General features: G+C 40.8%; 1 protein-coding gene and 1 long non-coding RNA gene across 2 annotated transcripts in view; both read left to right on the forward strand.

Annotated features, from left to right (window-relative positions):
* Positions 1-12,034, forward strand: part of LOC125897785 (uncharacterized) — a 181,063-nt gene that overhangs the window by 83,369 nt on the left and 85,660 nt on the right. The window lies entirely within an intron of this gene.
* Positions 116-6,046, forward strand: LOC125897772 (uncharacterized). Its single transcript, XM_049591169.1, has 4 exons — positions 116-661; positions 2,644-2,846; positions 3,050-3,161; positions 3,822-6,046. The coding sequence occupies exons 1-4, from the start codon at positions 209-211 to the stop codon at positions 4,002-4,004; spliced, it is 951 nt and encodes a 316-aa protein (XP_049447126.1). The 5' UTR covers positions 116-208; the 3' UTR covers positions 4,005-6,046.

Here is a 12,034-nt window from a genome sequence, read left to right on the forward strand (position 1 = left end):
CTGATGTAGTACACAGTATAGTACAGAATATAAAAGGCTTGTATGAGCAGAGTGGGAGCTCAGAGTGATGCCACACCTTCATATAAAAGAGGTGTGGTTTATATTTGTTTTCCTGCTGAGTTCAGAGATTACTTCACTCATAATCAGAAGAGAGCGCAGAGCAGACTGTTTGTTTGTCTCCTTATTCTACATCATTCCTCCTCTGACCATGGAGAAAAGAACGAACAGGAGAGGATATCCAGAACAATTTGTGCAAAAACAGCACTTGAAGCTGAATGATTTAAAAGAGAAAGCTTGTAACAAATACCTCAGCAAAGAAGACATCCCAGAATACCCCAGACCAGAGTTCCATGTGTCTCATCTGAAACACGACACAGACAGAGATGGACTGAATGGCATCTGGACGGATAATGGCTTCAAGAGCCCCTACGAAGGTCCTCTGGTGTGGTGGAGTCTGGCTGTGACACCTGATGACATGGAGTCAGCTGAGAGGAGGCTCCTGGAGGAAACCTACCCCGACCGCACAGAGGAGCAGACCCAGATGCAGCAGAGCTTCCTGGAGAAGTTTGCCACCTCTCCTGCCTTCAAGAAGACCTCCAGGCTGGGCTCGTTCCGCTTCACCTTCCCCCTGGAGGAGGTGCTGAGTGCCTACAGCCAGCAGGTATGGTCACTGATCAGTTCATACAGTGTGCTGTGAGGGCGCTAGAATAAATGCACATTATGAAGTGAACGATACGCTGAGCTGTCCTACAACATTTAAAAATCAAATCCACAGCTTCAACTGTGTTTAATATAAAGTTACCAAAGAGGGAGCTGACAGGACAGAACAGGCAACATGCTGTCTGCGCCCCCCAAACCAGAACAGTCTGTGTACTGCGGTGAGTGGTGTTAACAGCAGTAGCCACAGGGGAAGTGCCCCCAGAGACGGCCAAATTGTGCTTCCCTGGGCGTTCTGACAGTCAGGCAGGACAAGCTAGACATCTCTTGTCCAAACATTCACTCTTTGCTTCTTCTGATGGTGACTTGAGCTGCACCAGTCTTATCCAACATGAAATCCCTGTGGCTGACGAAGCACCTGTGTGTGAGAGGTATCGGCCTGTATGAAGAGGTGAAAAATCATACCAAGAAGCTTTTAGAGCAGGAAGCGATAAGAGGAAGTAATAGCCCGCACTCTTTCCCCGCAGTGACAGTATGTTTGGCCGTTTCTAAAAGTATTTGTCTTATATCGTATAGGCCCAAAAACTATCGTATGAATACGATAATTATCAACACTGTGTCTGATACTAAAGTCCTGAAGCCTGTGTCCAGGCCAAAGACTAACAAGACCCTGTTTCTCTGAAATCATGTGACTGCTTTGTTGTGTGATTCCAGTTGCTTGCCCAACTTCAAATATGCCCCAGTCTCATGGGCACACACACACACACACACACACACACACACACACACACACACACACACCACTGTATATAGCCACATTCAGGATAGATTCATTTCTTCTGGCTTTACAATACCTCATAAGGGGATTCTGACGTAATACTGTACTTCCATCATTATGTGTACAGATCCACTGACATGTATCCCACATGTAATGTCGCAGTAGGACTGCTGTACATCAAATGACCAGCAGATATCAGTACTCCCAAATGAGCTGTTAAACGGGGCTTCGTGTAATCGGCCTTTTGGTGAAGCAATAGGCCGGAAAGATATGACACAATCACGGGGGTTCATCACACCATCACTAACTGCAGTGAGTCATCTTAGACAGCTACCTGTGGCTACACAGGAGCAGCAGCAACAAAACCACAGGAAATAAAACACTGCAGTCAAATTGTGAAAGCACACACTTTTCACAGCGATGCATAAAATACCCCAAAAGGCAAAATATCAGGTGGAGCCTAATTGTTGTTTCAATCTGAGCGATAAAGGAAACTGATCAAATGTTCACAACCCAAACACAAAACCAAACACCAAAACAGGCGTCACCATGACACGTCTCTTATTTTCTCTTTTGTACAATACTATTGCTCTTTTGTAAAGCAAAAGTATTTCTTATCTTATTACTGGATTAATCGATGGATCAATTGGTAGAATATGCGATTACTAAAATAATCGATAGCTGCAGACCAAGTGGCATTGTAAATCTATCTATACATTTCTATCTAATCTATACACATTCATATATATATATATATATATATACACACACACTTGACAATGTGGGGAACTACAAACTCAAAGAAAATTGGCCAGTTAAACAGCATTTTACACCATGGCTGAAACCGGTACAATACATTGTATACAAGGCTCATGTATTTTATCCAAAAAGTTTTTCAAACTCGGCATGATGGGAATCAAAGCAGCGGAATCGCACATGCAGAGTGAGAGGCACAAAATCGCCAAAAAAAAACTTACCAACAAACACCAGGCATTTCCCATGTATTTTTCACCCTTGTCTCCACAATGAGACAAAAAAGTCGTGTTCCATATCTTAACAAACATTTGGGCAAAATTGTTCCTAAACCTAAATAAGTTTTTTCCAGGAGTTCTCACAGGAAGGACTTTCAGAACTTCACAGGGACATTGATCAATGACTTTTCCGTGTGCAGTGAGTTGTTCAATGAAACCGCTTTTTATTGTCCCCAGTTTTGCTCCGGTGCTCAGCCTGTCATGCGGGTGTTTGAGACCATCCTGTACCCAAAGGAAGTGGTGTACACTGTGCTGGTCCACAGCCCAGCCAATCAGGAGTTCTCAGACTATCCTTTGCTGACTGACGACCCAGACGCTGTCTGTGCTTATAGAGATGGCCGCTTCATCTGGAGGCCTGAGGCCATGAGTGAGACACACAGGTAAGAATCAACTGCAGTGATGGTCAGATATTTCAGATGTTTTTCTTTATAACCTCCATCTTTATCTTAACATATGAAGCCACTCGACACACTGTTGCACCAAGGCTGGATCTTTAGTCAGTTTAGTTCTGATACAAATGTTAATGTGGTTTTGAGCGAGTGAAATGGTTCAAATCCTTTATCTGTCTTTATTTTTCTGCCAGCTATGAGCTGATCCGGAGACCTGCTGAAAAGCAGATGGAAGCACAGAAGGTGGCTTACCATCAGTTTTATGTTTGGGATAATGTCGCCATCGCCCTGCACGTGGAGGAACAGGTACCCTCAGTGCTCGTTGTTCTCACTCTTTACAGTCACATCAGATTCAGGTCCATTTCAGCGGTCAGTTTGATTTTACAGAAGCTGTTTGGATTATGGGTGGCATGGTGGTGAAGTAGTTAGGACTGTCGCCTCACAGCAGCGGGTCTGTCGGGCAGCTAGTTTCACTACAGGCAGATTCACTCACTACAGGGGCGAGGAAATAAAACCTGAACAGCCAATCAGAGTGATCTCTCTCACCGACAAGCTCCGCCGTTGATTCAACATGCTCAATCGGCTGAAAAGCCGCCGATGCTGAAGTGCCGACGGTGCGGGACACACCACAAAAACTAGGCCAACAGACGCTCACCGACAGCCCGACTTGTTTCTGAAATATTTTTGATTGAAGAAGTTTTAAGTCACTGTAAGTTAGTAACGGTCTATAAACCTGTATTTCTCATTTGTCTTTCTCCTCCTCTTCCTCCTTCTCCCTCCTCGTCAAAATGCCTGGCCCCGAGAATATGGACAGAATTCTACTGATAATACGTTATGTATTATTCTGTGTGTTATCTAACAATAATGCTCATCTGAGTTAGCACTTAGCATGCCTGCTAATATCAAGCCCTTTCAAAGACTGCAGTTGTTCTGCTCATCATCTTCTGTTTTTTTTTTCTGTTTTAGGTGCTGAAATTTGATACTGGCCGACTGAGAGAGAACCTCAAGTTCTGCAGTGCAGGAAAGGTTGTATTTACACCTCGTTACAACTTTCTGAGCTTCCCACGCGCTAAAGAGATTGTGGAGGAGATGTGGCCTGGCTGTCCCCCACTGGAGGAAGATAAAGAACCAAATTCAGAGAATGAATGAATGAATTTTATTTTGGTTACACATGTCTTGGGAAACAAAGATTATTCCACACAAATTTTCTCAGTCAGTAACCAAAAAGGAACAGGCTGAAGCCCCAGCCTTATTTTTGCCTCTCCAGTAACAACCAGAGGAAACCCCAGAATATCAACAACACCAAAGAAAGGAAATAAATTAATTATAAATACATTATACTCTGAATTATAAACCTAAATTATTTTACATTTTAATCATTTTAAGACTTTTTTTTAAGCACTGAGTCTAGTCCACAACTTGACTCCCAAAACTGAAACACATCTGTATTTTACTTTACATGTTTCATAAAGAAACAACCCTCTTAAATTATAATCTCCTTCTCTTAATAAAAAAAAATATTGCAGACAAACAGGAAGTTTCTCTTGGCAACATGAAAAAGTATTTCCAATATTTTTAAATACACAAATGTCTGGAGACTGGAGGAGCTCTTTTCTGACATTTAACTATGGGGTCTACATGAATATTTGTTTTATATGCATTTTCTCAAATTTCAGCATAGGTCAATATATACAAACATTTCTTATTCAACAACTCCCAACAACAGCAATGGATTTAGATAATTTCCGTTTAATATGTTCTATGTGTGGCTTCCAACATGGTTTATGATCTAAAATCACTCTATATCATATATATGTACTCTATAATCACTATAATCACACAAAATTTTGATTGATGTACTCTTTCAATTCAATCATTTAAATTCAATTTTATTTCACAATTAGTCCTGATATCCCCGAACACCATGAATTTAGTTTTATATTTTCAACTTGATTAATTCCCGTTCTACTGCTTTTAATAACTCTTTCATGTCCTCACCTGGACAAAATAAATTTGTTTCATCAGCAAATGTTACAGATTTCAACATATTAGATACCGTACAAATATCATTTAAATAAAGTATAGATAACTTAGGTCCTAGCACTGAACCTTGTGGAACACCACAGGTTACTCATCCAAGATAGTTTTAATTTCACATACTGAAACCTATTATTAAATAACTATTTAACCAAAGTTGGGAATGATTGATTGTGTCAAATGCTTAATGTAAATCAATAAATACACTATAACTCATATTTCTCAACAAAATCCTGAAATCTGTTTTTAGTATTTCATGAAAGTGAAGTAGCAACAATGACACAGGTCTATAATTTGATGCAATATGCTTGTCACTATTTTTATAGATTGGAACCACTTCAGCCTTTTTCATTTTATCAGGAAAAATACTTGTGGGAAAAGATTTTTTTACATCTTGTGTTTACATATTTAAGTAAATGGTTTGATGACACATTCAATTGCTTCTTTTATAAGTGACATGTCAATAGTGTTGTTATCCGTAGACTTTTTTTCTTAAACTTTCTGACCACTTGTAGCACATCACTTCCACTAACTCCACCAAGGAACATTTAATTACTGTTATCAAAGGCGAGATCAACAAAATTATCTTTTTTTATACCATCAGAAACACGTTTCACATTTCTGCCATGTAAACATATATACCATGTACCAGAAGCCAAGTTTACACCATCAAAAACAAGTTTATACCATCAGAAACCAAATTAATGTTTTTAGCTGGACTTGTAGAAACTGTTGGAGCTTTTTATTTTGAACTAAACACTGGATTTAATTAAATCTTTATATGTTTTAATTTGTGAAGTAATGAATAGGGTTGAGAGGAATTCTTGGCTGCGTACATCAGGTCACACAGGTGTCACAGGAGAAGATGAGGCTGATGTAGAGCAGAGTCTTTATGGTCATAACGTGTTGGCCTAATCTTTACAACTTGTCCAGGAGAACACTTGTTTTGAATATAATCAGCCTATTAGTTTTTATCACCATCATTGTCAGTAGAATTTGTTAAATTTTAACAGTGTTTCAGTGCCAGGTAAAATATATGATTTTCTGTGCCCTCAGTTTGGATTTGTGTTGGTATGTTTGCTCAGTGCTCTGTACTTTGTCCTGTGGTGGTGTTTCACAATGCTGCTTTTAATAAACTCTGTGGTGTCAGGTCATGTGAGATGTGCTGGTTTTTAACTGTGTGTGAGAGGAATCAATGTGGAAGAGTCTGTCCAGTCTTTAAGCTCTGGTTTTATGTCTCTGCACCGCTGATAGCTGCGGCCGGAAGCGTTATGTTTTCAGGTTTCATCAACCCGTCTGTCCCGTTCTTGTAAACACAATATCTCAAGAACGTCTCGAGAGAACGATTAATTAACCAAGTTTATACCATCAGAAACACAAACTCTCGGGTGAAACTCAGTGGTTGTTGGACCCATCCACCACCCCTCCCGCCTGCCTCACTCGGACTTTCACCGCCTTAACTTTTGTCCTTGTCCCGGCGCGTTTCCCCCTGATGCCGTTGGATGCCGTTAAACTATATCGTACGATACAATACGTTATATCGTATCGATATAACGTATCATGCCAATGTTAAAGGATGCCTTTTTTCGTTGGTTTCTGACGCCGCAAGTCACTGCCCAAGTGCTGGATTTTGACGACTCTGGAGTGACACCGTGCTTCTCGGTCCCAAACCTGGAGTCACACTGGTGTAAAACAAATGTGTATTCAAACTAATTCCATGTTTCACTGGTAGCAGTAATATAAAACATAAATTTAAGACAACAGAGACCATAGACAGAGTCTTTATTTATTCATCAGGATCAGGTAAGGTGTTGTAAAATGGAAACACTCAAGAGCCCCTTTTCCACCACAGAAACTTTTATCATTTACCTGAGATTTTGAAAAACCTTGGCGTGTTACCAGTGAAATTAGCCAGGGAAAGAATTTTCCCTCAACCCCAAACTTTCCCTGAAAAAAGTACCTAGTAGGGGGGGTAGGACTTTTCAGAATCCCCGGGATGCTTGAGGGGCAGGGCTGTGTGCTGAAGAACGCTGATTGGTGGAACACACATTTGCAGTGTTCCACACTTCCGTGCCAGTGTGGCTGCAAACTTTATTTAATTTCTACAAGCTTGTCTTCGTTTGTGTTTTGATCATTTGGAAAATGTTAGTTCACTCTCTCACTCCATGAGAGCAACTAGCGGAGAAACAACAATAGCCACTGGGTTTTCACTGAGTTCCATCTTTTTCCCAATGAACGGATTTGGCAAATTAAACTTTTACCAACCCCCGTAGGAAGGCGGCAAACACATCCTTTTTTTCAGTAAAAGCTTTCAGTGCAGCTGTTTGCTCTGCTTTTAAAGAAAATGTACATTCCAGTTCGTTCAACACACTTACCATTGCAGTTTCAAACTCATTAGCCATGTTGGTTGTTTACGAAATGCATTCACTCCACTCCTTGTCCCTCCTATTCTGATGACGTGCCCGCCCCAAAGTAATAAACAGTTGTGATTGGCCCGGTTAGCTTTAGATGCCAGAGTGCGCCTTTATTTTTTATTTTTTTTAAAGATTATTTTTAGAATAATAAATAAATATATATATATATATATATATTAGTGACACGCAGCAGAGGGTCGCAGACCAGGCTCGAGCCCACGACCGCTGCAGCGAGGCAATGCCTCTGTACATGGGGCGCCTTTATGATTGCATGGTCAGACTAATCTGTGGAGCGAAATAGAATATGAGCTCACGAGATTAGGATGGTTTCACCAGGCCAACGTCATCAGCCTGATTTGAATACATTTTCTGGAACTTTGAGGTGCGATGGAAACGCAAACCACACAGATTTCCAGGAGTTCTTTACCCAGGTAAATAAATTCCTGGAAATGAAAGTACCTCAGACTTAACTCTCCATCACCGCTGTCCTCTGAGCGTCAAGCAGTTTGTGTGAGTGTCAGTTAAAACTGACAAACTGATGATGTTTTGGCCCAAACCATCAATAAAAACACAAACTCATTTTTTGTTGCAGATTGATCAGGTTGAACTTGTTGATTTCTTCTTCTTTCTGTTTAATGGCGGATCGTAAGCAACGTTCAGGTGCATACCGCCACCTACTGTACAAGAGTGTGTAGCCTCATATCCCCTCCTTTAACTCCAAAACACCTTAAAGGACCAGTGTGTAAAATGGGTTGAAAACAGTGACATGTAGCATTTAGATTAGATTCTAGATTGCAGCGCTTATTCGGTCGCCTGTGCTCACCCCTCCCGTCGGCAAAGTTATGGTGGCCTCCGAGGACCAAAACACTTTGGAAAAATGGCGTCGTCCACGACAGAGAGCAGTGTCTCTGCCGGTAACATATCCGAAGCAACGAGCAATGAGGTGAAGATCTAAACCGTTACTGCTGTCCTATTGTCTGTTACGCCTTTGACATAAGACTAAAATTTTCGCAAGTGTTTTACAGTAATTGCTCTACCTGGAGATGATGTAATGTTACGAACTCTCCTCCTCACTCCCTACTTGTCGAGTCCAACACGTAACGTTATTATACTACGTGCTAACACATAGTAACATTTACTTTAGTAGTTTACCTGTCCTGCAGAAAACATGCCACTTCAGCGTCAGATTGAAGCCCTTTGTCCTTCATGAACCCCCTCCATCGCTGAAAACATCACCGATGTTTATTCTCTGCCGCCGCTTGTCCCGTTTTCTTTGCCCCTCTTTGCGTCGTCTTTTCCTCGCAGATGGCGGTTCGGGTTCATTCTCTCCTGTTGCGTGGTAAGTGTGGTCCATTCGCAAACTTTATAAATAAAAAAACCTTTCACTACTCTCTATCGACGAACTACTAACACATTCTGCTGTTTCCTCCTCCTTCTTCCTTCCTCCCGCTGTCTTCTTCGTTGGTTCATTTATACACGTGAAACGCGTTCTCTGGCTGGCTGGATTGTCCACTCGGTCTGCCGTACATACATGGCGGCGCAAGATGGCAACCTCTCTAAAGCAAGGCCCTTGCTATATATATATATATATATATATATATATATATAAAAGCATAATGATAAGGCTATGAAAACCAAACAAATTTTTATTTTATAGCGATTATACACTTATATAAACATATTAATGGGTAGAATATTCAGATTCAGATTCAGATTGACAATAAACCATGCCAAATATTACACACTGGCCCTTTAAATCTGGAGTCACTTCCACCTTTCAACATATTTAAAAACCTTTTAAAATCAACCCTTACTGAACAGTGTCACTGCTTCTAACTTGGTGTCTTTCAATAGTCTGTTTTACCTTGTTATGTGTCTCACTGAGTGTAATGTGTTCTCATTGACTTTGTGTTCTAGTGTGTTTAGTATGTGAGACTTGTGTTCTCGTGGTTTTAGTGTCCATTGTCTTGTCTTTTGTGTACTTGTAACTTTTTCCGCCAGTCTTGGCCAGGACTCCCTGGAAGAAAAGTTAGTGTAACTCAATGTGATCCTCTCTGGTTAAATAAAGGTTAAATAAAATAAATAAATTCTACCCATCAATCTTGACTGCCTCAGAAAGTTGAAAAGTGTTTTCCTCACATCCCTGGTCTTATCTCCTTCTCCCTCTGTCCCTAAAATTCCAGCCAGTCCACTCACGCCGTGCTGCTCTCACTCTCCTCTGCAGCCTCTCTCTCTGATGCCTACTTTACGCAGTGCATTATTATATGTTCCACATTTTCCTTCACACCACATCTCTCACACTTGTCAGTATTATTTTTCCCCATTACATTCATTATATCATTCAGACCAGTATGACCGACTCTAAGCCTCATCGTGACGATTTCCTCTCTTCTGTTCCTTTCTTTAAAGATTTTTGTCATGACTGATTTTCTGGCCTTTCTGGTCATATTCCCATCTTTTTGCCTTATTTCCAAGTCTTTTGCCTTCATAATTGCTTTACCCTCTCCTTTTCCATAAGGTACTGTGACTTTTATATACTTTTCTAGTGCCCTTTTTGCTGGGTCATCAGCAGCCTCATTACCCTTCAAACCTGTGTGAGCTGGCACCCAGCAGAACTGCACTTCAGTGCCTCCCTTGTGAGGCCTGAGCAAACTATGCTGTATTTCAGTGAACAAGTCTTCCCTGATTATGTTTGTTGATTATAAGCTTTCAACCGTAGCCATCTGGTCTGACTTGCTCCACCCACTGTAGGCTGATAATTGCTGCCCCCAGTTCTGCTGTGAATACTGACAAGTGGTCTGACAGGTGTCTTGACATTGGTACTCCAAACTCCTGAATGTACACCCCCGCTCCTCCACACTGCTTTGGGTTCTTAGAGCCATCTGTAAATATTTTGAGGTAGGTGTAGTAAGTAGTTCTCAGGTATTCACTTGTTTTCTCCCCCACTTCATTCAGTCTCCATTCTTTTTTCAAGGTCTTAACATGGCACATCCATGGGGGAATCCTCTGGGGAGTAGGTTTGGTTGGAGCTGTGGGTGTGAGTCATCTAGGCTGGAACTAGTCTGACGACATCAGACTAGTTCCAGCCTGTGTGACAAGCATGAACTGATGAAGGCTCTTGGATAAGAGGTGAAACGTCTTCTAAGACAAAACGGAGTCCAGCTGCGTTCGATTCAATTACCTTGAGATAACTATGACCTGGATAAATGAGAATATCCACAGGCACGTAAAGCTCTGTATGTAATCTGTCCATTGTTTGTAATGTTGTCTGAGCTGCTGCCCCATAAATGATACATCCATAGTCTAGTGTCGACCTTATACGTGCCCTAGATATGTCCAGTAATGCCTGTTTGTCTGCCCCCCAATCACATCCGGCCACTGCTTTCAATAAGTTTATGACTTTTTACACTTGTTGATTTCCTCCCCAGAATCAGAAATCAGTCCGTTAGATTCATGCTGCCACCTGCTGGTACTCTTTGAGTACTGCATCCATTCTGTTTCACGGAAATAGATAGGCTAACTGTTAGTATGGCTGAATCCTACAGAAGCGCATTGCATTCACTGGATAAAAAAAAAATTAGACACCTTATCTCGTAATTACAAGATCAGGATCTCGTAATTATAAAAGATAAGGTGTCTAATTTTTTTTAGCCAGTGGAATCCAAATGTTTGGGCTTCACCACACTTGCAGATTCGTGGACTTTGCAGGGGGTGCTCCAAAGCTACATTCATCCAGACCACAAGGGGCCTTAAGTGGACTTCCTGCAGACTCCCAGAGAGTCCACTTGGGGTGCAGACTTCAGCAGACTTCACTGATTTAATGACCCACAATTCATAGTAATACAGACGTGACGTTGTGGGTTTTTAAACTGCCGGAAAAAACCTTATGAATGTGTAAAATAGTTATTGATAGTTAGGTCTATTAAAATGCTGCTTAAAGTGTGTCAGCCAAAAGTAATATTCAACCACATCATGATCCAGGGGTATGTTTAAGTACAGGCTGCAGAGGGACTGAAAATACAGTTTATTATTGCAGCCTGTCAGACTGGGCAGTGTGATCGGCTGGAAAACAACAAAAGAAGGTTTCTAATGTCAGTAATGTCAGTTTATGGAGTTTCAGTCCTGATTTTAAAGTTTCCTGTTTTGAATCATGTGCAGCCTGTTATATAGAGATTACAGATACATTTTTGTTTAGTCACAGAGAAGTGTAAACATGTGATTTATATCTTGTTATCTGCAGGAACAGATGAGTTCAGCTCTGTTCATCAACTGTGTGTATAAATATGACAGCAGCGACAGTTTAACGTTTCCACGGCAACAAGTAAAACAGTCTCGAGGGCTGTCTATCAGCTGCTTACAGTCCCTACATTATGTGATGACAGTAAATATGTCACACTGCGTACAGGTGAAGTCTGTGAGGTCTAAGCACCAATACCACACAGTAAAAATACTTTGTTACAGTTAAGGTCCTGTGTTGAAAATGTCCATTTAGTTGAAGTATGTAAGTATGATTGGTAAAATATAGTAAAGTATTAAAAGTATAAAAATGTACCTATTAACTAGGCTAATGATTATTGAAATGAATCAAATTTGTGTTTAAGTACACGACATGAGTAAATATACTCAGTTACTCTCCACCACTGCCTAACCATTCAGACAAGATAGTTTACATTTGCAAACAATTCATTTTCAATCTTAATACTTAAACTATATTTTAGTTATACGAAC

The sequence above is a fragment of the Epinephelus fuscoguttatus genome, linkage group LG12 (genome assembly GCF_011397635.1).
Source record: "Epinephelus fuscoguttatus linkage group LG12, E.fuscoguttatus.final_Chr_v1".
Lineage (NCBI taxonomy): Eukaryota > Metazoa > Chordata > Actinopteri > Perciformes > Serranidae > Epinephelus > Epinephelus fuscoguttatus.